This window comes from Drosophila willistoni (assembly GCF_018902025.1).
Source record: "Drosophila willistoni isolate 14030-0811.24 chromosome XR unlocalized genomic scaffold, UCI_dwil_1.1 Seg144, whole genome shotgun sequence".
Taxonomy (NCBI): Eukaryota; Metazoa; Arthropoda; class Insecta; order Diptera; family Drosophilidae; genus Drosophila; species Drosophila willistoni.
The window spans coordinates 1,070,693-1,097,034 of NW_025814057.1; the positions used below are offsets into that span (position 1 = coordinate 1,070,693).

The window sequence follows — 26,342 nt, forward strand, 5'->3', positions numbered from 1 at the left end:
ATTATACATATATAAATTGCATTACCCTTTCCCCCAGCTTGCATTTTAATACAATACAAATACAATTAAACATACAATACAGTACAATAAAACACATATACATACATACATGCATATGTATATACCTATAGGTATATATATGTATGCATGCGTGTGTTTGTGAGTGTGTGTATGTGTGTGTATATTAGCATAATTTACCATTTATATATTCAGTCTTAAGCTACAAAAATTGTTATGCATATTTCTGTTTTATATTTGATTTTATTTTATGTTTTATTTTTGGAATTATATTAAATTCGCCTTCATTTTTTTCTTTTTAGTTTTCTATTCGGTTTACTCTTCCATTCATTAATTTTATCGGCAAAATGAGTATGAAAATGGGAAATGGTAGGTATGGAAATTCAGAGAAAATCAGAAAGCAAATAGCAGCAGGTTGAAAGGCAAAAGCATCTTTATTTCCTATTTCTCCCTCTCTGTCTTCACTCGAAATCTTACTTAAATTACTAAAAAAAAAAAATGTTAAAAAATTATTAACCACATGTATGTAAGACGCAGCTTTTTCTAATGACTAATGAGAACTTTATCAGATTTCACTATCTTATATAGATCATACCTAAAATCTTCATCGATTTACGGTGTATCTATGTATGTGGGTTCGTGGGTCGCTGTGTGTGTGGGTGTGTGTGTGTGTGTGCCCTCCTATCGTTACATTACTTTTATTTCTGGTTTCAGTTGAAACGTCTTCAGCGTGTTTATTATATGTTTGTCCCCCTTGTTTGTTTGTTGTAAACTGCTTTTATAATACAGGCAAGCCTCTTCTTTTTCTAACTATTTGTTGTGGGTTTTTTGTGGTTTAAGTCAAGTGCTTAGTTCATGAACTAAACCAAGTAAAACTCATTTTTTAGTTAGTTGGTTGGATTTTGCTGTTTAGCTCTGAATGTGCCCTAAGACGTTTTGCGCTTTCCAAAAATTCATATTCATATACATACATATATATTTATACATATATGTATATAAATATTTTTGGTTGTGACAAACGAGAAACGAAAGCAAAACTCTATGGCTATATAATCTTTAAACTATCTTTTTTTTCTTTTTTTTTTGGTTGTTTTTATATATTAACTTTGTTTTGTATTAGTTTTGCATATTGCATTTTGAGTGCTTGAGATTTGAAATTGAGTTGAATTATTTTTTCTTTCATGTTATTTTTGTTTTTTTTTTTTTGTTTTAAATGAAACGCCAGTTTGATCGGAGGTTCTCTTTTTGTAGTGGTTGTTGTTGTTGTTGTTGCTCTTGTTTAAAGTGTGAAGTTGAAATATTCGGAGATAGGACTAATATTACAGCTATTAGCTAGGTTTCTTTTTTTCACGTTATAATTTTTTTTGGTTTTTTTTTTCGGTTTTTTAAATGTTTTTTTTTCGGTTTAAATATAGTCAATTAATCAAATTTGTATGCAATTTAGTTTTTCTTCCTTTTTTGGTTTTGCGTTTTTTTTTTTTTTTACATATTTACAAGGACTTTAGTTAAATTTATCATAAATTTTCCCTTTTGAAGCTCGTTTCAAAAAAAAAAAAAAAATCCAAATACAAGTATAATGAAATAGAGAGAACGAGAGACTATAATCTCAATTTACTTGAAGAGAATCAGAATTTCTCCTTGGGGTGGGGGTTGGGGAAAGGAGAACGAGCCTTTCCCCCATATCGTGGCCATTCAACCCTGGAGTCGGAGGAGTCGAAGGAGGGCCAGAGCACTTGCCAGTAGAAGAGTCCTTTCCAGAGAGTGCACCAGATTGCTACTGGATTGACCATTCAATGGCGAATCCTGACCCACATTTGAGCGCACATCCATTAGATCTCGCGACAGGGGCAATTCGGTAGGATCGCTCAGCTCATCGTGGCAGGGCAGCATTTCCGGTTTCAGCATGAAGAGACGCACATTGATGCTATTTTTAGAGGCCATCAGATCGATGGCATCGCCGTGTAACGCAGGCTGCTGCTGATGGGGCAAGTCCACATCGTTATGTCCATTCGCCACCGACGTGCTGGGGGCATAGAAGGAGCTTTGCTTGTGCAGATTCAGATTGTCGTCCAGATCTAGGCCCAGTCCCGGCATATGTACGCCGCCCGAGCTGGCCTCATCGTAGTAGTCATAACGTTTATTGGTGGGAGCGATCGCAGCAACTCCTCCAACGCCCTCAGCAGCAACAAGGGGCATTTGTCGCTTCCTTCTCAGTTTCGTCTCGACCACATTCTCGGCAAACTGTCGCTGACCCCGCAGCCCCTGTCGGGACTTGGTCGAAGAGTGCTTCCTTGAGGTGATGCCTGGACCGCCTATGCCACTCAGATCGTCGAGGGTGGCATAACTGTTGTGACCGATGCCGCCCATGCTGGCGCTGTTGCTGCCAATGGCGGTGAAGCCACCAATATTCAACACATCCAGTATATGAGAGGGCACTGGATCAACGAAATGTGCCAATTTGGGCTCCTGCAGTGTACAAAGCAGTTCCTCCAGAGAGTCACGCAGCTGCAAATGACGTGTGCGATTTTTCAATTCAAAGATCCATTGTAGACGACAGTCGCAAATGAATTTGTTGTCTGCCGACGATAAAAGGAGAGACAGAGAAAAAAAAATGGGGATAAATACATATATATATATAAATATGTGTATGTGTATGTGTATGTGGAGAGAAAACGAAACGAAAGGATATTGACAGCTTGAAAATGTGTGTGGGCTAAAATTGCTTTTGTCAAATCGTCGCAGTCGAAATCGGAATCGAAGTTTGAGATGGCTACAACCCCGCTCTGTCTCCCTCTGCACCCACCTCTCAGTCTCACTGTGTCCAATACTCAATTGATTGTGTTTGCTTGGTCACACAGGTGAGCTGGAGATTTCCGTCTGCTGCTGCTGCCTTTTTTCCTAAGTGGCCGAGACTGCAACAATTGGCTGTCATTTTGGCTGGCCAAAATACCCAAACGACTGTCCCCGCCCACCCGGTTCACCTTCGATTCCTAGACGAATTTTAAATGATTTTGCCGTTAAATCGTGACTGTGCCATGTCTGTTTACCCCCCCCTTTGGTCTAACTGTCCGACTGCTGTCCAGCTGGAGAGCTCCAGTCAGTTCCATGTCGTTTCACGTTAAACGCCTCAATGACATTTCCAATTTAGACAACGCCACAAACTTCAGGCCGAAGAGATGGCCCGCCCGCCCGCCATTCCCCGGACATTTGGACTGCATCCTCCTCCTGGTGTTGCCTGCATTTTCTGGGTCCCTTTTGAGTGTCTGCCATCTCCGATTGGTCGTCCGTCAGTTGGACACCCTGTGCTTCAGTGCTTTGCTGTCAATTATTTCTATCTCTCTCTCTCTCTTTCTCTGTCGATCCTTCGAATCGGATTGATTCGTTTCGAGTGGAAATAATTTTCCTATTTATTTGCTTAATTTTCTTCTCGTTTAACTTACCGTTAATGCTAAGTCAAAACTATCTTTAAATGTGGTCGAATCTCTAGAGTATTATTAGAAAACCCCCCTCCTCCCCCCGCTACACAGCATAAAAAACAAAACAGTAAGCATAACTAGCATATATGTTTGTATAATACAAGGAAATATTGAGTCTTTGACTCACAAACATACACCCAGAAGAGGGGGATGTAGGTATGGTGGGACTTGGGAGGGGACATTATTATTATAGGGACTGCTTAGCCAATTGAGATCCTAGACAATAAGCATACATCGAGCAGACACTTTTTTATTAGACCCAAAGCAAAAGTTCCCACATAAACGACAAAAGGAAACTTTGGCAAATTAGTGAGGATGCAAGAGGAAGCGGGAACCGAGGAGTAAAGGGGCAAAGGGGCAGGAGCAAGAGAGCAAAGCAGCGGAACCAAGAGGAAGGAAGATAAAGTCGAAAAATTTTAATTTTCCATATGAAAACATACAAAAACCATAAATAAAGTTAAATATGCACACACAGAGAGTGAGTGAGCAAGAGGGGGAGAGAGAGTGAGGGAGAGAGAGGGGCAATAGGAACGATAGAGAGCACCACTACGGAAAATGTTTAAAATGGGCAACGACTTGGCAACATTTAGCAAGCAAATTACAACAAAATTAACATGATAATGAAGTGCGCCCTAGCTAGGATCCAACAGAGAGAGCCAGAGACTACAACAGGGTGGGGGCCGGCGGGTTAGAGGGCGAGGGGTTGAAGTTGGGGTGGGCTGAAAACTGGCAGCTGTTTTGAGTTGACCAAAATGACAATGACTTGCCAGACAACCAAAAGAAAGAGAGAAAAAAACCGAAAATGATTCGAAAAGAGGAAAATAAAACGACAAAAAAAATGCTTAAAAAAATATGAAAGGGCAAAAAAAAAAAAGAAAATGAGACTTGCAGTTCATAGTGGAAAAGGATACTAGTCGTCGCACTTCCTGTCACATCCCCGAATCCCCACATTCCTTTCTGCAGTTCCTGTCCCCCCTCCTATCCACCACCACTCTTGCCTTATTCTTGTTCTCTGTATATCTGTCTGTGTGTGTGTGTGTGTGTGCATAAAATACTTTTTATATTTTTAATGATACTTGGCCAAAGCGGTAGGAAGTGTTTTGGTCTACTGCACACACTCCACACACACACACACACACTTACGCCCACCTCGTCATCTCCTGCATGCAATGAACTTTGACAAACCCCCACGCCTCCCTACCCCTTCCCGTGCCACACAACCGCCGCCGCCGCCTTCTTTCTGCTGTTAGTCAACTAGATGACTTTCAACTTTGTCCCTCTTCGTCAACTTTGTCTCTCCTTATTTTTTCTTTTTTTTTTTTCGTTGGACAGGAGGATACGTTTTTACGGTTTGCAAAGGACATTTACACACACACGCACACACTGACACAGATATCTAGATATACTAATAAAGGACTACATGCATGCATATGCGTCTATGTGTACATTAAATTTTATTATTGTCATTTTCATAGCGTTGAAACCCAAATTCCAACAGGCCCCTTCACGACCTCCACCTCCACACACCCGCCTGCTGACCTCCATTTGCTCATAAGTTTTTGGTCAGGACTATTTGCATAAGTGCATATACATACATATGTACTTGAATATGTGTATGTGTGTGTGTGTGCGCTGTGCCAACAGGCAGGCTGCCAAATTAGGACTCAGCTGAACTTTGTTTGGTCAGTTTTAATGCAAATGTCTCTTTGAATACACACACTTATACAATAAATGTAGCTGTGTGTGAGTGCGGGTGTGTGTGTGTGTGTGAGTCATTTCATGTGTCGAAACATATTCATAATTAGTTAGTAGTTGCTTCTGTTTGAGTTCTTTAATGAAATCTATTTTCAGCCATGGCGAACTAGATTAAAAATCCCAAAAACTTTGAACTCGACAAATTTACACAAAAGACAAAAACCTGAAACCACCGAAAATATCTCGTTAGCTCACAGCAGATTTGGATTCACTGATCGTGTTTATATATAGTCCTTATGATGTCTGTTCTGCATTTCAAACATTTTCTCATATTCCTGGCAAGGAAGGCGGGAAATGGAAGGGACGAAAGTCTATAATTGTGTGCCAACTTTCCATCTATTCGATTCGTAAATCAAATCGCTTTTAATATAATTTGGCTAACATGTTACATGTTTGAATAGTTTGAGTTTTGGCCAACAATTTGCAAGTGTTTCGAAAATGAGTTGGCTAAATTGCTCTGGGGAATTGCTAACCGGAGGGAGGGCTCAGATTGTTGCAAATTATTGCCTTGGCAGCAGTGTAAAAGATCCTTCTCCAAGTTGTGTTAGGGGCGGATGGTCCCTCTGATATATCAAACTTAAAACGCATTTCATTAGCTACTGCCTGGGCCAACATTTACTTTAAGTGAAACAAACCAACACACACACACACATACAGGGGAGGGCGAATGGAAACTTTTCTAGTTCTGCAAAAAAAGGGCAATTGGGGGGGGCATTTCCCGCCCTCTTATTTAATTGGCCGGGTTTCCTTGGGTTCTGTTTTTCTTTTTTGTTTTTTCTGTTTCTGTTTTTGATTTTTCTTTCTTTTTTGGAGGTTCAAACATTAAACAAACTTGGCTGTGTATATTGAAAAGCGGCAAAGAAATCACCGCCTTGGTCCGAGATGTTTGCGAAATATAAACACACACACACACACACACACGCACACACCGCATACAGAAAAGGAAGAGATGAAGAGGTAATGGGGGCCTGGCGAAAGTTTCCCACGCAGCTGCTGGGCTGGCCTAGTTCCTCTCTTTTGGTCTTTTGTTTCACTGTGTTTCAGCCGGACCCCAATTCCCGGTGCCACAACGCGAACTGGAAGCTTTTTGTTTGAAATCAGCTCAGTTTTTCCTTTTTTTTTTCCATCCTCCTTTACTTTCATGCTTTTTTTTTTTTGGGTTAGGAACTGGCCAACTCTGTTGGGGTAGGCAACTAGGGAGCTGGTTCGTTTGTGGCTGGGTCCCTTTGCCCGGCTGGGGACAACACACGCACAACTAGAGAGGGGCGGCTGGTTGGTGTAGAAAGGGGTGGGGGGGAGGTGATGGAAGAAATGTCGGTGCGATGCGATGCGGTGACTGGGGCCAGCTCTCTGGAGAGTTTTATCATTTTTTATTACATTTCTCGAGAGCTCTATGTATGCAAATGAAGTTGAAAGTTTACGCTTTGTATAAGTGTAGGTTGTGGGTGCGGGGTGCATGGAGCGGGGGTCGGGGACCTGGCTATTTCTCTATGATCATGTTAGCTAACCTTCAACAAGTTTCTCAACATTGAAAGGGTATTCCGTCTGTCAGTGTGCAATCTTTTGGTAAATTTCTTCTTTAATGAGCTGCTGTGTGTGTGATTTCCCCACGTCCCCGCCCATCTCTCACTCTCTCACTCATTTTCTCTCTGTCGCCCTCTCGTGCCATTCGTTGGTCATGTTCATTGGGTATATTTAATTTTGTTGCCTCAGCTGCTGTGGGTCTCTACTATTTTTTTCCTTTCTCTTGCTGTTGCTGTTGCTGGTGGTCCAGCAATTCTCACTAAGTTTATTCAAAATCAAATGGTTTTTCTTCCATCACCCCCTGCGATCCCCTGCGTCGAATCACCTCCTCTTAACAGCTCATGACTGTTGTTGGGTGAAGAAGCCATTGAAACTCATTTCAATGGCCTTTGCTTTTCTCGCCAATTTCCTTTATTTCTGTATTATTTTTTCTTTTCGCTCATTGAATGTTCTTTATGACAACCAAATGAATGCGAATTGCGAGAGAGTCCTGCCATTGGGTCGTCCTTTCGTCCTGTAAGCTGGACCCTAGTTACAAGTTTTCCTTGCTCCTTTATTTGCCTTGTGCCAAAAGCCATAAAAATATATCACTTGTGTGTTGATTTTCCAGCCAGGAAGGTTTTCTTTTCTTCTTCGTCGATATTTTCGTTTTGTTTTTGTTTTGAACTTGTTTTTGTTTTTTTAATAATATTACCAGCGAATTTTCGCTGGATTTTTGTTTTTTGTTTTGTGCGCAAATTTCCTGTCTATCAACAAGGAAAATCGAATGAAAATGCAATAAATAAAACGAAGAAGATTTTCAATCAGCAAACAATTACAGTTTATTTCTTTCATATCAAATTATTTTTGGCAATCGAGCGTAAAGGCAAATAAGTCAGCCAAGGACCAAAAAAAAAAAAAAAAACCAAACGAAACGAATCGAATCGAGAGAAGAAATAAGATCAAACATTCCCGGCCAAGATGGGTGGATGGTTAGATGTGAATAGGGGGCGTGGGGGTGAAGTCATTGCAGGCGATTTAACAACTACGCTCGAGGATAAATATTTTATGAAATCGCATAAACAAATCAAAGACGAATCACAGACGGCAAAAAAAATAAGAAATCACTTTTCACCGAAAAAAAGCAAACAGGAAAAAGCAAGGGCAGGCCAGGCAGAAAGATACACGAAAAGGACGGGGTGTAGGTTGGGGTGGGGACATTACAAATCAAGGGCGGCGATCAAATATGACCACTCAACCGCGTTAAAATACACACACACACACACACACACACACGCACACACACACGGGCTGAACTACATAAAAACATTAGCCCTTGAGGCAAATATTAAGCCGCTGTCTCCCTTCGCTGAATTTCTTTTTTTTCGTTTCGTTTTGCCAAAATATTTGCACAGCTGAGAAAGGGGGTTGGGGAAGCGAATGGAGAGGGGGGTTAGTAATGTGTTTGTTATATGGTAAATCGCATAAAAAATGTAGATAGATATAGATATATGTGTATTTGCTTGCCCAATAACAATAACAACTTGTTTCAACTACCCCCGAGGAGCAACTTGTTGGCTCTTTCCCCTCACCACGACCTTCGCCAACTCTTGAACGCCCCGCCCCGTGCTGCTGGCCAATTCCCAGCCTAAATGTTTGCTAAAATAGCTATCGCATCATCACCAAATACTTCCTTATACAGCTCCCTCCTCCCTCCTCCCTCCTCCAACATCCACCTATCCACCCTTCCACCATTCCCAATTCCACTTCTGGGCAGCCCCTTGATATTTGCTCTCTTATTGAATTGTATTTAATAAAATATGCGAGTTTTTGTTGTTGCTCTGCGAGGGTTGTCCCTGGTCCTGGATAAGGCGAGGGTTGTTTCGAAATTACCAACAAAAAAAAAATTAAGAAAAGGACTCAGAAAAAAAAAACAACACAAAACAAAAACTGTATCAATAAATAATGAGTCTTTTGTTATTGTGCTGTGATTTAGCAAGTCAAGTGGCAACCAACCCCGCTCAGTCTCCACTCCTCATCCCAAAAGTACATTTCGAGTTTCCACTCTTCATTAGATTCTTAAGCCTAAGAGTGAAATGGAATGAAATGGTTTTGGCAGGTGAATAGAATTCTCTATATAGCGAAGGCAATATATCAACTATCCAGTCAACATAAATTGTTTGCCCAAAACGGTGAAGACGGGGCGGGGTGGGGGGCGGAGGATTGTAGGAGATAGAAGTAACAGTGGGTACTAGCTACCCACCCCTCCCCCTCCGCATACACATAGCCGAGTTTATTCCATAACCATCCATCAATGCCAACACTTTCATGTCCGCATCGGCTCGTCTGTCATAGAAGATATCCGAGTCAGTTGCTGCCATACTCTATATATGGTATCTGTATATAATATATACATATTGAATGTTGCACACACAAATTGAAATTATTACATATTGTAAACTTTGAAGAGCATCGGAGCTTTTAAGACAGAGAGGGAGAGAGACGGAGAGAGAGAGAGAGAGACGGAGTAGACATCTATTTATTTATGGCCAGCTGCATTTGCTAATCGATGGCTCCCTTTTACACACACATTGAGTTATGCGACATTCAATATATTTTATCGAATGTGGCAATAAGTTGGTCAAAATATTCAATTAAACGTTAGTTTCACCTCACTTCCATACGACAATTTATGTCCAATTCTATTGACTTTGCAGAGAGACAGAGAGAAAGAGAGGGAAAATGAGAGAGACGTGGCTCGAAATAATACTCAATTAAATTAACTTAACAGGAAACAGGACCAAAGATTCGAAAACTTGAATTTGGTTTCCAGAATTTATGACGAAAACTAATTGCAAATGGTCAGCATCGTTTTTGTGCATTAATTTCATTTAGAAATCTTCTGGTCTTGATTTTCTAAGCTTGAAAATGTCAGGTGGATCTTCAAATGATTGTCAAGTATAGATTGAACTCTTTACAAGCTGTAGGCCCACGAATATTGCATTTTCATTCAAAGACATTCTCCATTTTCAAAGTAATAATAATTAGTAAGTTAATGAAGAAGGAGCAATTGGAATTTGGCAAATAATGTTTGATCGCATTGATGGAATGCTATTTAACAACATTTGATGTGAAGTATAGAAAACAAGTTAATGGCCTGCGGTATACACTGGCATGGCACCTTGTTTTCATGATGGTTGTTATGCAAATTTCATTTTGTGGTCTAATATTCAAATGCCAATGTGAATCTGAATGCGAATGTGAGATTTGAATATGACCGAATAATGACTCGTTATTAAGTATTTGATCATTTTCATGGCATAACTCAATGGAGAGGAGTTAGGAGATGTCAAATATGGGAAAGGGGAACCATGACATGTTTTAGTCAATTTTCTATATTCCAAATAAATATTGATGAAGTTGTTTTCAGCCGCAAATGATTCCTCCAACAACGGCAACAAGACCAGAGTAAAAGCATTTTGGTGCAAAACGAACTATTACCATAGTGGGCGCAGGTGGGAGATTCGAGGTAAACAACAACCAGCTAAAGGCGGTTTATGTATATTCAGAGAGAGAGAGAGAGAGAGGAGAGGCGTGGCACATATGTATGTACTTTGGTTGTATGTAGGTATATCTGTATCTGGCTCTCTTTACCTGTGTGTGTGTGTGTGCATATATTAAGATAGATTACCACAAATGCTCATACCCAGACCCAGGCACAGAAACTGGTACAGGCACACATCAAGTGCTCCAATGACAGCCATGAATTTGTATTAAAATCAAAGCCAACGCCAAAGCTAAAGCCGCCATTCAACGCCTTCGCCTTCACTTCACTTGGTTTCACTTTCCTTCACCGCACTTTGCCGCCATGGAAATCCGTTTGGGGGCTTACATGGAAAATTAACACGCTTAATGTGTTGTGTGTGTGTTTCTTTCTCTCTTAGTCTTTCAGTTTCTTAGTCTTAGCCGCAGTTTCCGTCTCTATTTCTTTATTTCATTCTCATTCTCATTCTCATTCTCAGTGTTAGTCTCAGCCCCCTGGCACCTTAAAGTATGCATAAATTATAAAACAAGCCGCCATTATATAACCGCTGAAATGTCTGCAAAACTTTCCATCCTCCACCTAAAACTATGCAGCGGTTTTCCACTAAGCCCAACCCAACTGCCTGGCAATGGCAATGGCGACGATGATGATGCTCTTGATGCTGCTTATGCTTACTTCTGATTATAATAAATTTAACTAATAAAGCGCGTTAATGATCAGCCATCAGTTAAAGTGACAAAGCCAAAAGGCTTACAGACGAGTGGTGACGAGTGGGGGCAAGGATACTCTTCTGGTTTTCTCTCTCTCTCTCTCTCTCTCGCTGGTCTTGTCATTACTTCCAACTAATTTGGTGCGTTTTCTGTAGCTATATCTATATATTTCTGTGTGCTGCTATCTCTTCGTAGGCGGCATATGCAAAATAAAGTTACTTTAATTGCTGCCTAAGCCAAAATGACTCCCTCGGTGAACCAAACCGTATAGATGGATGAGTAACAACAACTAAACAAAGACAAATAGGAGAAGAGGCATCTGCTTCTGGTGGTTTGAGGCATTTCGAGGCAGCAGCTATTGTTGTATTTTATTGACAAATTTGTGCCAAATAGTTTTGTTTAATGTGCAAAAGTTAGAGCACAGGCTGCCCCCCGCTTTAGGCTATGAAATTTCCCCTTTCTACGCAACCTAAGCCAAATCGATAATAAGTATGTACCTAATTTCTTGAGTATAATTTGTGTGCTAACATTTCATGGATTTCATGTATAACCTGAAGATTATTCTTTATATATAAAATCGGGAAATTAGTTTTAATGAAAGAAAATCATTAACTCGTTTCATTTATTTCTAGTTTGAATCTAAGCAGAGATTAAATGGAAATTCAGTTAACCTAAGGAAATGACTAAGTCTAAGTCTAAGATGTTTTATTTATTGTTGCAGTTTATGTTTCTCGCACGATTTTCGTCAGATCTAAAGGATTGCTTCAATTTAAAATGAAATTCAAAGGAAAACCGGTTCATTTCATTTCATAATACGCTGGCAATTAATATTCCCCAGCTTTAAAATTTTCCTCATTTTCAAAATTTAATATGCGTGTGTGTGAGTATGTGTTGTGAAATCCAGTTATAAAATATGCATTGGCTTGTCGCTTTCACACATACAGAGAAGGAGAAGAGAGAGAGAGAGACAAAGTGAGAGCAAGAACGAGAAAGAGAGAAAGATATGCAGATTTGTGGTAAGTGGAATGGGAAGTGCCCTTTTTAGTCATATAAAAATTGCACGCATTAAACAATAAAAACTCATTAATAAGATGCATTTAAGTTTTAATTGAACTACTTAATGACAAGAGTGGAAAGGAAATTCTGGTCAACAACTTCAGCATCAGCATCAGCATCAACATCAGATCGAGTTGGGTCAATTGATGGGCAGACCAACTCAACCCCAGATATTTGTTGAATACAATTGAATGCCTACCCACATCGGTGATGATCGTTGAGGGTGAGTAAGTAAGGATGAGTGCTATGTGGTGGGGGGAAAAGGTGCGTAATTAAAATGATGCCTGGCCACAGACAATAATTAATTGAAAAACATCACAATAGAAAAGACAATGGGCCCAGAAACGAAGAAATGAGCGATGGCTTTTGCGTGAATTATGGTGACAGTTAGCTAGGAGGAGAGGGGGAGAGTGGCAGGCGGGTGGTTCTTTAATTTATAGGAGGTGTGGACAGGGAGGGGAGGGGGGAAAGCAAAATGCCACCACTAAACGGAAATTGAATTCTAAAATATTTATAGCATACTTTTTTGGGTCTGGGCACTGCTAGGGAGAGGTGATTTAGTGGAATTTGTTAGAAACGCAATCAAATGAAACCAAATGGAATGGAAATACTTGCCAACTACTTAGGCATGCATGTGTGTCAAAATATACTCGATATGATTCTCTATTCTATATGTGTGTACATATTTGTACATACATGTATTTATGTATATTGTATGTATACAAACACACACACATAGTTATGTATATGGAAATTTGTTTTTGTGTGGCCCAGACCAAAAGCTGACAATCAAATTGTAGCCCAAAACACTTATTAGTCTGTGTCTATATCTGCCTTCGCCATTCTACTATATAGGCGTACGTTTGTGTGTGTGTGTCTATCTGTGTTTGTGGGGAAGAGGTGTGGGGGGGTGTGCAACACATGTTACACCATGTTGAGCCATAGATTTATTACAAACAATCAGCAGGATTTGCTGGCATGTTGCCTTTTCATCCTGTGCTGCTGCTGCTGCTCGTTCTCTTCAGCCTGACATTGACTATCGAAAGTCAATTTCGAGTGCGTGCCACACGCTCATTTGTCCAGTTTATGGCCCAAAAACATCAAATGTTGTTGTAGTTGTTGCTCCTACTGCTACTGTTGGTCATTTTTCGGCAATGAGGCGCAAACGTCCTTTTATGCGTTTCAATAAATTCTTGCTTCCGGCCATACTAATACCTGTTTATTGCTGTTATCGTTAGTGCTCTTACTATCGTTGCTATGGCTGATGCAGTTGAAATTATTGGCAGTTGGCAGTTGCATTATAAATAAACTAAACTAACTTTTTTCTGAAACTTGCAAGTTTAATTCAGTTGCCTGAGTTTTCACTTAATTAAATGTCATCGAATTCGGGTCAATTTAACCGAAAATATCTGCAATTAACTTAAATTGCAATATTAAGAGAGAAAAACCACAACAAATTTCAATTGTTCAAACAAGCGATAAAAAGCTTTACTAAGTTGCCTATTGAATGTAGTTACTGAATATCAAGAAGTTTTGACTTTTATTTGAAAATGTTGTGGCGGAACTGTCGGCCCAGAAATGCCATTTAGAAAGACAATAGAAGGCATAATCTGATCAATCTATACCAAGACTAAGTATGGAATCCGTATTATCTATATCTTCATACACTTATATGTATATGTATAAGAGTTGAAACAACTGGACCATCTCTATTAGAAGAACATGGGAGTTAAGTAAGTCACTGGAAATTCCCAATAAAATCTTTTGAAGCGAAAGCCATTAAATTGTCGCTAGTTAAATAGCCAGAACTAACAGTTTTTAATTAAATCGACAAAGTTGATGGCATAAAAAAAAAAACATAGACTACTTGATTATGTCGACACTTTCTGGGTAATTCATGGACGGATTCTTTTTTCCATTCGTTTAACTACCATTTTGATATTGAAATTTATGAACCTTGCAAAAGTTTATTAAGTGTTTGCTCGCAAAAAGAAAACTGGACGCAAAAATTTCAGAATAACCGAGACAGAAAAACAGAAAAGAAATAATCAAATTGTAGTTTTCCAGCTGTCATAGTCATGTTTATGGCTTTGGGTGGACGGTTTTTTCGTTTTCGTATTCGTTTCGTTTGTTTTTCGCTTTCTCGTTGTTGTGTGTTGCATTTTTTTGTCCTTTTTTTTTTAAAGAAAAAAATCTGTTAGAAATCCTATTTATATTTCGAAACAATAACCATTCAATTCTATCTAACGACTGGGTCGGGTCTGGTGCCCAACATCAGCGCATAACGAACCAATTGAGCTGGACTCTCTGGACTTTGACACGGACATGGCCCTTCAGTTGGTGTTGGTGTTGGTGTTGGTGTTGGAATCGGAATTGGAGAGGGTGTTGTCGCATTTATTACCAGTTGCTACCCACACTAGGACTAGCAACACCCAGCAGCAGCAGCAGTAGAAGCAGCAGCACGAGTGGCAAATATGTGAAAAATTCGCATTGCCTTTTTAAAGCGAACCGAACGCATTTGAAATGGTGAAATGGTCATGGTGGGTCTTTTTGGTCCTACATCCTACATCCTGGCCACAGGCGCGACGACACAAACAAAACGTGAGTGGCATACAAATAAACGAAAAAAAAAAAAAACCAACAGAGAGTGAGAGAGAAGAAGTAGTGGAAGGGAAAGCGAAACGAGGGGAAGAACAGATGACCCTTTCTCTTTTTCATGTGGTTGCTGCTGCTGCTGCTGCTGCTGCTGCTTGCTACTGGTCAGCCTTTTGGAATTGAAACAAATGCCACAGCCGAGCAGAGCAAAGGGAAAGTCCAAGAGTGCAAGAGTGGGGAGGAAGATGGGCAGGGCAGGCCTATAAATTTTTCACAAAATACATGCTGCACAGGAGCCTTTGGATCGAGGACCGAGCGACCCAACGCAGAGCGTTGGACAAACACCGCACACAAAACACCAAACACAAAACACAAAACAGTGCCGTCAAAAGGACAACTGGGGACCATTGTGTTCGGCAGTCACCTGGGCAGCTCTAGGTAACAACAGTTCAGCGCAGCTCAATTCAGTTCATTTTTTTCCTTCTTGTTTCCTGCACTAGGCAACAAAACTTTGTGTGTTCAGCAAGAAACACACACAAAACTCAAGGACATCTTTTTACACATTTATAAAACTGAGCGATTAAGCTTATTTAAGGAAATAAAATAGACTCACATCTTTCGACTGCACCTGAAAAGTTCATGTTTATCATTTATCCTGGCGCTAATGGAAATCCTGAACACTTTTCTACCATTTCCACTCAGCCTGCTTCTGTGGCACTTTCCTTCTACTATGTGTCTGCTGAATAACATTTTGTCAAATACTTTTCTCATCGTCCACCTACAAATCCCCCAGGCATCCTTTCTGGTGTTCGATTAGTTTATGCGGCAGTTGGCAAATACTTTCAACTTTTCGACTCCATCGTATCATGCCCCTTTCTGCCTTTCAATGGCGCAAATGGTTGTCACTGTGGCCAAAAAGTCTTAACTGGCGGTGCTCCCTCTGTAGCTGTTGCTGCACGTTTTATGGCCTTCGAGTCAACTTTATCTTTTAGTCCCGTCAACGTCTGTTTCGCAGTCTCTTCAAGGCGACATTTCTCTCTCTCTCTCTCTCTCTCTCTCTCTGAATGTCTGTCCCTGTCTTTGAGTGCAATTTTGTTGCAATTTTTATAAGCTTTTATGCACTTGAGGCAATGGCAGCCTTACCCCGCCCCTGTCCCTTGAGGTTATCTGCTCACGCCTCAACACTTGGTGCCAATAAGCGTGGAAAGTGCAAAAGCAGATAGATGGGAAAAAAGTGTTGCATCTTTTAGGCGTCTCCTTATAAATTTGTCAAACGATAAATTGAGCTGAAATTCTTTAGTAAATTTTTTTTTTTTTTCGTAGTTGAATCGAGTAAATAACGAAGCTATAAATGTTGCAAATACAGAAAGCCAGATTGGTCTGATATACTATGAACAGCCATGCATACAAACATATATCTAACTGAAACATAAAAGCAAAAAATAACTTTTTCTAGGTTCATTAGGCAAAAAGTCGAAAATGAAATTATTAAACATTTTTTGGAATAATTCGGTGTTTTTTTTTTTTGGTGCACACTGTGAAAAGGTTTCTAATGAAGCACACATATGTAAAAATTCAATGTACGTGCATGCGTGTGTGTGTGTGTGTGTGTGCATAATCACTGCATATGAATTAAAAAGTTTTTCGGCATGCGAAAATATTTTGCTGTAGTTTAAAGCAATTTGAAGTCATTTGTAGCCAATTTACAAATGTCTGGAATGAGTGACTGAGTGAATGAGTGACTATGTCTATGTATATGTGCAAATGCAATTACTTTTCACACACACTCAGCCACACAAACACACACACGGTGCTCGGTGTTTGTTTGCCAATGCGCTCAGCCATTTGGTCGTTGGTTTTCATTTTTATTTTTTTGTTTTTGGTTTTTTGTTTTTTAAATGAGTCATGCTAATGGCAAACCATTAGCAAAAATGTTGCTCCACACACATTTGCAACTTTCTCTCTCTGTGTACGTGTCTGTGTGTGATAATTAAGTTGCATTTGTGAGTGTGTATGTGTGTGTGTGAGCGACGCGAAATGAAAGAGAAATGTGATTTTGTTTTTGGTTTTTGTTTGAAGGCTGTTGTTAAATATTTAAGTGTATTCGTAATTTCTTGCCGCTTGCGTCAAAGTCTAATTGCAATGTCTGAACCATAAATAAAACTACCTATTCTTACTTGAAGGTAGCCAAAATCTATATTGGGTCAGACCTCTAAACCTGTAGGCACCATCTAAGCGAGTCGCATACCAAACCAAACCAAAATAGTCATTGGCATATTTAGACTAACTAATTTGTTGGCAAATATATATTTCACTTCAACGCACCATTTTGAAAATTGACAAAGTTTTTGAATAATTGAATGTGATCCTAGGCCGGGCCAGTATAGTTTATACCATCGACTAGAAATAATATGGCCAACTAGCGAGCGAACGAACAACTTGAGCACTTAATATTTCATTTTCATTTACCTTTAATTGAGCTAATCAACGCGCTAATAGCCGCAGCTATTACAGACACACACACACACATACATAGATATGTGGTACGACAGCAGAGGAGGAGGAGAATGGGGAGACAAAGGCCAGGCAGGACATTGCCTGTGACATATTTTATTGTTATGAGTTTTGCACTCTACTGGTAACAGAGCGGTGAGTGCGAGGTCGGTTAGAGGGTCGTATGTATGTAGTACTTCAGTTGGCCGCTTTCAAAATTGCACTTTAATGACTAATTTAGTTTTTGTGTGTATGGCAGCAGGACAGCAGGATACCACTACAATGGCAATGGCAATGACAGTGGATCGGTCTGGGGTAGGAGAAGGAGAAGAACGAAGGCCTTGGGGCAATTGTTGGCCAGCTGTAGCTAAATTCAAGTGAGTGTCAACGGAAGCGCACACTTGAGCAATGACGATACGACATTTCCTTAATGAAGGCAACTAACACGCACACACACAGACCCCACACATTCACACGTATGTATCCCCCTCCTTTTTGGCTCTATCTATCCAACGGCTGGCATAAAACTTTATTACCCTTAGCTCAGCTCATTTGCTGCATAAAACCAAAACGGTCTTGGGGGGGTTTCGGGGTTGACCATCATGGCGTATGTGTAATTATAACAATTTGAAGTTAAAAGTTGAAGTTGAAACTCATTCGGAAAGTCAGCTCTGGCTATCTAGTCAGTTTGTCAGTTTGTCAGTCGCCTCATTTATGCATTTGTCAACTACTGTCATGTTTCTCTGATGTCTCTCGATGTGCTGGCTGTCAAAAGTTTGCAGTTTGCAGTTTGCATTGTGACTCAACTCGACACGACGCGGAGTCGTGCGATCTCACGGACGACGGAGAAGTAGTAACTCACCTGACACCAACAGTTCACTGGTGCTGTTGACCAAATTGTCCATAATTGGCTGGAACGTGTAGAATGTCAGCGTTTCCAATTTATTTGCCTGCACATTGATGGACAGCAGCGCCGGAGTGCCACGTAACAGTCCATTGTCGATTTTCTTTAGCAAATTATTGCGCAAATTCAGAGTTTTCAAATTGTTTAAGCCATCCAAAGCACGTTCCGAAATTCGCTGCAGAAAATGGGTTACAAAAAGAAAAAAACAAAGACAAATCAATTGATATGATTGATATAATTGCACAAATTGAAAACAATATATACATAGATCTTATGCAATTTGCTGTCGATTGCAATTTTCTCCGACTTTTCTATAAATAAATAATACAGCAATCAATGAAGGCATTTCAAGAAATCGTTTTGTCATCACGACTCACAAAACTCTTAATATATAATGACTTTAATGTAGGAAGTTTAAATTATATAAGACGACAAACCTATAATGTATCAGGTCAGATTAGTTTCTTGATTAATCAGTTAGTTTCGCGACTATATGAAACCTTTTCAATTTGTAACGCTTAATGGATACAAGAAATTTACCAAACTGATTCAATTGTTTTGCAATAGATACAAACAAAAATTTCATCTGAATTTCCTTATTGCTGGAGGAGGTTTCATTTGTGAGTCCTTTACCCATCCCACTTTTCCTTCACCCTCATCTACATATCTTTCCCGTTTCATCTAGTATCTCTCTCTCTCACTTTAGTTATACTTATGGGGCAAAGCTTTTGCTGTGGCCAACCGAGCAAACAAAAAAATATTTGCTGCCATTTTTCCACATTTTTGCGTATTATTTTCATTGTTTTTCAACAGTTTCGCTTTTCTCTCAGCCATTTCTGTTATTGTTGTTTGTTTGCGTATTTATTTATGTATATATATATGTATATACACATATACATAAACATATACATATCCATATATGATTTTTTTTTTTTTTATTTTGTTGTTTTAACTTGTATGTACCAATTCGTTTGTCTTGAATTTTATTATACGGAAAAAAGTGTTTATTTTTGTCGAGCTCAAAACGAAAGTGAACCGAGCGAAAAAGAAAGAGGAGAAAGAAGGCAAAATGGAGGGGCAGGCTGGCAGTCTCTGTGTTCTTCCATTATTTAATATTCAATATGCTTTGTCTAGGGAAATGGAAAAATTATGCATATTAAATGCCAAGACCAAAAGAACAAAAAAAAAACAAGAAAAAATGGCAAAAGGAAAAGAGAGGCATGTGCCATCATACATATATTCTTCGCGCTTTTTGGGTTCAGGCATTGAAAAATTTGCGTTACGTGCGATATGTGTGCCCAGAGGTATGGGCCACCCACCGAAGTCCTTACCAACTTTCACTCGTTCCTCGTCTGTCCATAATATATAGTTTATTTGTTTGTCAAGATGATTGACATAAAAAAAAATTTGTATATATCCTCCATGTATTTTATTGGCATATTTTGTTAGTTTTATGAGGCGCAAGCAATTTATTAACCAACAACAACAACACAAAAAACGAACAAAATAAAATCCAGGCCAAATGAAAGAAATGAAAAGTTATTTATTGCGAGGCGACTGCGTAAACAAGATTAAAACGCGAATCAAAGTGCCATTAAAGAAAGGACGAAGTACTTAAATCAAATAATCAATAAATTTGTTTAATTTGCTGTCAAAAAAAAAAACGCCTGCAGATTTTTCTCCCAAAAGATATTTTAAGTCCGATTAAAAACTACATAGTTAGCAAATGAGACTTTTGCCAGATAATTAACGTAAAGTACCCAAGAAATACATTTTAGCTACGCCATTAATGTAATTACCCAACCTTTTAGTATCAGAAACGATCTAAGGCTTCCTCTCATCTTCTCCGACTCCTTTACGATCTTTCAACATAACTCTTTCTATAGTTATGTTTACCTAAAATCCTCCTCTCAATCTGCTTCACTTACTGATAATTTACTTAGTTGTATAGCTGGTTTCAAAGACCCAACACTAGCCAACATTTTAACCAACAAAATTCAACTGTTTTAGCTGGGTTAATGCAAAATTTTTGAAAGTTATTTTTGGACTCTTAAAGTTTTTCAGGTTGAAGGGAAAATGTTCTCACTTTTCCATCAACACTTTCACTTAATGCACTCGTTTAGCTGCTTATCAGCTTATCTATTTATCTTTTTACCAGACAAAAAAGTAAGACGATAAAGAGGCAGAGAGATAGAGAAAGAGAGAAAGAGAGAAAAAGAAAGTCGAGGGATACCCTGCATTACTTCCCGCAACCTTTTAAGGGTAAATGATTTATGAAGTAAAAGGAGAAAAAATGAGAGAAATGGGGGAATAGGGATAGGGAGAAAAAAAGGAACCAAGCTAAGCAAATTTGCTTTTATTGAAAGTGACGAGAAGTACAAGGCAGTTTTTGGCGCAACATATGTCCTAAAATGAGAGGTCGGGGAGGGAGGGGGCGGGAGAAAAGGAGGAGGTTATGGCTAAGGATATGACTAGAACAGAAGGCAAAAGCAAAATCCAGTTGAGAAACAATGCGAAAGGCAAAGGCGATAACAAGCCCAATCATTATGAGCGGAAGTATGGGTGGAGGCGAAAGGCATTGTCAGCGTCAGCGACCAAAAACACTTGAGCCAACAACTTGAGTGTGTGTGTGTATGCATATGTGTGTGTGTGTGTGCGTGTGTGCCAATGTGTTTGTATGTCCGTGTGCGTGTGTCCTAGTGGCCTGGCCTGACACATATGCGAAATGTCTGAGTGTGACATGATATGCGAGCACTTTGTAAAATGGAAAAGTAGGAAAAATGAAAAGCAAAGACCAGAGTAAGTAACTGAAGCTGAAGTCGGGGTATATAGCGCTTATCGCTAGTAACCTCACAGACATAACTTTGTTTACCCCCCCACACCTCCTGCTCACCACACGATCTGTCCTGCTGCCCTGCTACCCTTCTGCACCTCGCCAGCAATTCTTTTTTTTTCTTGCTTCTGCCTTACCCTATTTACTGACTTGGCCATTTTTATAGCTTCACATGGTCCTTGCATATCAGATGGCTAGAACGAGGAGTGCCATAAATCCATTATTCAATGATTTGTTATTCAATATTTTGTAAGTAGATTAACTTGGCTGGAAGTAAAGCAAAAATGTCAGCATGTGGGCCCAAAGCAAATGTGCGAATTAAGCTGTAAGAAGCGCCAAAAGGAAAAAAAGGGCCCCTGGCTTCATCTTGTGGTTGTTCTTGTTGTTTGTCTTGCGGCCATCAGTCGAAAACATAATTTACCAATCTATTTATCATATTTGCACCCTATTCTCGACTAGAATAGGCCACGAGTATCGTGCGCCTCCCATCTTCTGACCAGCCACTTAAATCACCACAAAAGAATAGGACATGGGACAATTCGAATTGAATTTATGACACCAACAAAATGTTGTGGCATTTATGACCCTATCTCACTCATCCCTTTTTCTCATTCCCCCTTAACTCCTCCCCCCCCCCCTGCCTCTCCTCCTTAGTCCTTAGGCACTGTGCCGGCAATTTATGGCCACTTAAGCGTAGAGGAGAAAGATAGCAAATCAAAATGAAAATCTCACAACAAATATGCTTAAGCCATGTGCTTTATGTCTGATTGAAATATTTAGGCCCATTTTCACAATGTCCTCGGTTAAAATTTAACTGGGCGTTAACTTTGTCTCAACTAACAAGAGTTCGAATCGATCTGGGGGGCAGAAAATGGTTTCATGACTTCAAGTGCGTTTTGCTAAAACTTTTAAGCATAGATCAAAACCGATTGGATTATTCCCGAAAAAAGATTGGAAATAACTACTTAAAGAGGCTACTCACGATTAAGTCTACGTCACAAAAGGAAAAATAAAATAAATTCATCCATTTATGAATTGAACTTACCTCAATGCGATTATCATCCAATTCCAATTCGCTGAGACTCCACAATTCAGCAAAGACTGTGTCGCCAATAAAGTTAAGATTATTCCGAGTCAGTTTCAACACATTGAGATTGCCCAATCCGCGGAATATTTCGCTGGTCAGGACATTGATCTGATTGTGGGCCAAATTCAAATAGGTCAGACGTCCCATATCGGCGAAGAGTCCTTCGTGCAGGGTGCTAATGTTGTTGTTATTGAGAAAGAGTCGCTCACACAGTGGCAGATTTCGGAAGGCATAACGATCCATTTCAAATATTTGATTGTGCTCCAAATTCAACTCACGCAAACGTATATGATTGGCAAATGCATCCTGATCGAGGGCCATTATATGATTATTATTGAGTATTATACGCTCCAAGAAGGGCAAATTGGCGAAGGCATAGCTCTTGACAATTTCCACCTGCGAGTACTCGATGACAATGCTACTGAGATTCTTCAATGAGTCAATTATGGTGGTGGGTATATAATCCAATCGGGCATTATTCTGAATGACGAATTTAAGTTCACGCAAACGCTTCTGCTGATAGAAACGTGTCCAGGTGGTATCGTTCTCATGTAGGCCCTCTGAGAATACCCAGCACTCGGCCTTTTGCACGGGAACATGATTCTCATCGGGTGTGCAGTAGCACATTAATTTCATATCACGACGACGTGTACAGAAGCCAGTCGTGTCCATTGGACCGCTATAGCCAGTGCTGCCTGTGGTATATGACGACAACGAGGATGATATCGACGATGAGGAGCTGCCATAGGTATATATCCCATTATTGTTGTTGGTCATTGCCGATGGGGAAGCGCCACCCCCACCACCGATGCCACCTCCATTCATGTTGTTGTTGTTGTTGTTGTTGCCACGATTGCCGCGATTACGATTACGTTCCTCCTTGGAGCGGGCCTCCACCGCTGGCGCCGATGCCATCAGGCAGCAGCTCAGCAATAAGATGGCAACAGAAGCCGCCATTTTATGGCGCTGATGATGCGGCAACATTTTTGATGGCTGATGTCGACGTCGATGTCGATGTCGATGTGGATGTGGATGTCGATGTGGATGTGAATGTGGACGTGAACGTGGATGTGTTCGAAAAATGAAGCTTGTCCTGGAAATGGAAGAGAACAGAACAGAAAACCCATGAATGACTCAGTCAATAAAATTTGTTTATCTCGCACAGTTGCGGCCAAAAAAAAAGGATGTTGCGAGGCATAAAAACCAAGGTGGAAATTACTCAAAAATTCAGTTTCATGTTTCAGTTTCAGGCTACCACCGCTTTTTCCCTCCTCCCTCCACTGACGGGTCTCTGTTTCTCTTTCTCTGATATCTTTGATGTGGTTGCCAAGTAAAGGGTGGGCCCTACTAGAGAGTAAGCCTACTCATTCCACCCCTCCCCCACTCCCCCAATGCTTTACATTAAAGTTACAGCAAAATAAGGTTAAACATTTTGAAGCGCCATACAGATTTAGTCCGGTTCGAATAACTGAAAATTGAAGTTTTATCGTAGTAGTATTAATATTCCTACCCGTATTTTATATTTTTCAAAAACTTTATCAGTTTTCTAAGCCATTTGTTATTGAGTGGAATATGATATATGTATATTTTAAAAATATTTCTATATATTATATTACAACATAATTGTCTCCTTTTCATTCTCTTTTATAACCTATTTTATCTGCTTATCCCCCCTCTGGGTTCTACATTCTCGATCAAATGTTAAAGTGCTTCATAAAAATGCTAATTAATGTTGTTAACTTTTTACTTTTGCGCTCATATTTCACTTTAGCACAATTCACATTTTCGCGGTCTCCGACGTCTTGGGTTTTCCTCAACACCCTCCGTCTACCAGCTTGCCAGCCCCTCATTCCTTTCTGCACATTTCTCATCCGGCTGGCGACCCGTCGCGCCTCTCTTCCCCACCACCACAACTCTCTGCTCTACTTTGCTGATGAAAAGTTCATGGCATTTCGGTTTTTCTGTTGTTATTTTTGCCTCCTGCTGGCTTTTTACTGTTTTCATTTGACGCCTGGCCGCTAACCCCCCGCCCCATCCAGTCCTGATTTTTCCCTGGGCCAGACTCACCCTCAGATTCTACCCCCCTATAAACAAATTTATTGAGCTCATAAATAACTGCAACACTGTCGCTGATTGTTCGCTCAACGGCAATGGCTTCATGATTCGGCCAAAAAAAGAGGAGAAGCAAGGGCATAGAAACAGGAACCGGATAAGATGGAGAGGAAGATGGGATAGGCAGGCAGGCAGGCAGGGAGGAGGCGTTGGGATAAAGAGATGAGATGAGAGAGGAGATGATTCGAGTCCTTCAGTTTTTGCATTTCAAGTGTCATTTGGGCAAAAAGTGCTCTCTAATTATGCTGAAATTTTTAATAAATTAATAACTGGCTTATGACACCAAGCATATTTTGGATTGAATGAGAATTGAATTGGCCCAGACTTGGCTTGGCTTGGATTGGCTTGAATTGGATGGAATGATGGGCATAATGAAGTGTAAATAAGTTATTGGCAGTTGTCAAGTGAGTTATTGTCGTTATCAAACAGGCATTCATTCACTCACTCATTCGTTCGTTCGTTCGTTCGGTGATTTGCATAAAATATTGTCTCAATTCAGTAAAGGGAAGGATGGTCGGAGGGGAGCATGATGGGCGGGATTAGATGGAAAGTCATTTGAGTTATTGACTCTGGCATGCTTCATTACATTGATTTTCGTTATAAATTTTAAATAAAACGATGATAAGTGTTTTCTGTGTAGCTGAGAGAGAGAGCTTAGCTTAGCGTTCCTTCCTTCCTCCTGTTTTGATCCAGCTCTTGCTACTGCTGCATGTCCTTAACAAAGTTCAAGGGCTCAACTGGCATTTCATGTGGCTCACACCGCAGGATTAAGTGCTTAGGAATCTACATGAAAAGTTTTCGACCAGACAGTAGCACGATGAAGATGAGACTTGATGACTTCAATTTGAATATCAAAGCAAAGTCAAAAACTAAAATGCCCCATACAAACGCACAGACAGAGATTCCTCTACCTTAAATATATTAGATTGTAGAATATATATGTATACACTATATGTAGGTATAACCACAAGAGCAGCCACAGTAGATGTAGATAAAGATGAAGATGAAGATGAAGAGAGAAACAGCCAAGATATTTCCAGATATGGTACTTGGAATTTTTAAGTGTGTTGTCAAGCAGCAAATCAAAAAATATAGACCAAGGGAAACTCACTCTTGCTCTGTCTCGAAGATGTATGCATGTATATGGGTGTATGTGTGTAATTAGATTTTCATGCGAGTGAATTTCCACATACACACACACACACACACACACCCACACGTATCTATGTATGTATATTCATTGCCATCGCCGTTGACAGCCAATTACTCAGAGTCCAAAGAAAGAGATTTAGACAGAAAACGTCAAGAGATTGGGTAGGGTAGGGCCGGAGGGCCGGAGGGCGGTAACAAAAACGAGGCGTGGCAAGCATTACAAGCAAATGAAAAATCAATTTCTTGATTATGCATAAATCATATGATTTATGCGTTTTCTCACAGTATTCAAAAGTCATTTATCAAAACAGAGAGCACAACTTTTCTGTGTCACACAACAAAACCAGAAGCACAGAACGACAGAAGGACAGAACGACAGAAGACATTGAGAAAGACACAGCGCAATAAAAAGTCATAAAAATGCCGACAATTGGAATGTGATTGTGTATGTATTGTATACGTATACACACACACTACATACATATAACTCACCTCCATATTGTAGGAGAAGAAAACATTTTGTTTGCTCGTAAAAAGTAAAGTCTACAATTTGAACTCAGTGAAACACTTAAAAATAAGACAAAAACAAAAGGAATAACACACACAAAATGTAGAAGAAATTTGATAAATTGGCTAAAAGTCTTCCCAAGTCTATAAATAAAATCATTTCCGCCTGCATTTCATTACATCTAGGCAAGCTGAGATTAAATTAAATTTCATATTAAAGATTGAAAATCTTTTAAATAATTGTACCTCAATTGAAAAACAATCAAAAACTCAAAATGTTTGAATTTTCACAAAAAAAAAATAGGTAAAATTAATGCATTACGAATATCCAGATATCATTTGACGATGGAGTGGTTGGCTTTATTTTAAAAGTCCATTGAATGATTTAATTTTGTGATTACTTTTTATTTTCATTACAGTTCCCTTAGATTATTTCATCAGTCTTAAAGGTTTCTGTTTCAACTGGAACCAATCATCTTCATCAATATAAACAACAACGAGAAAAACAACCTTGACGACAAACAGCAACATGGAAAATTATCCTCGAAGGCACCAGGAACATAAACTGGCGGCTTGCTCTAACAAAGCCTTCCTTAT

At 39.7% G+C, this 26,342-nt stretch overlaps 1 protein-coding gene across 3 annotated transcripts in view; it reads right to left on the minus strand.

The window, feature by feature from the left end:
- Positions 1-1,481: 1,481 nt before the first annotated feature.
- Positions 1,482-26,342, minus strand: part of LOC6638684 (connectin) — a 149,727-nt gene continuing 124,866 nt past the window's right edge. For 2 of the 3 annotated variants that reach the window (XM_023181562.2, XM_047012018.1), the window contains 3 exons: positions 21,933-23,067; positions 18,013-18,229; positions 1,483-2,594 (listed from right to left, as the gene is read on the minus strand). In XM_023181562.2, coding sequence (XP_023037330.1) covers positions 1,711-2,594; positions 18,013-18,229; positions 21,933-22,958 — 2,127 coding nt within the window. In that variant the 5' untranslated portion in view covers positions 22,959-23,067 and the 3' untranslated portion in view covers positions 1,483-1,710. Of the gene's footprint in view, positions 2,595-18,012; positions 18,230-21,932; positions 23,068-26,342 lie in introns of all 3 variants that reach the window. The other variant, XM_047012019.1, reaches the window with a different exon arrangement.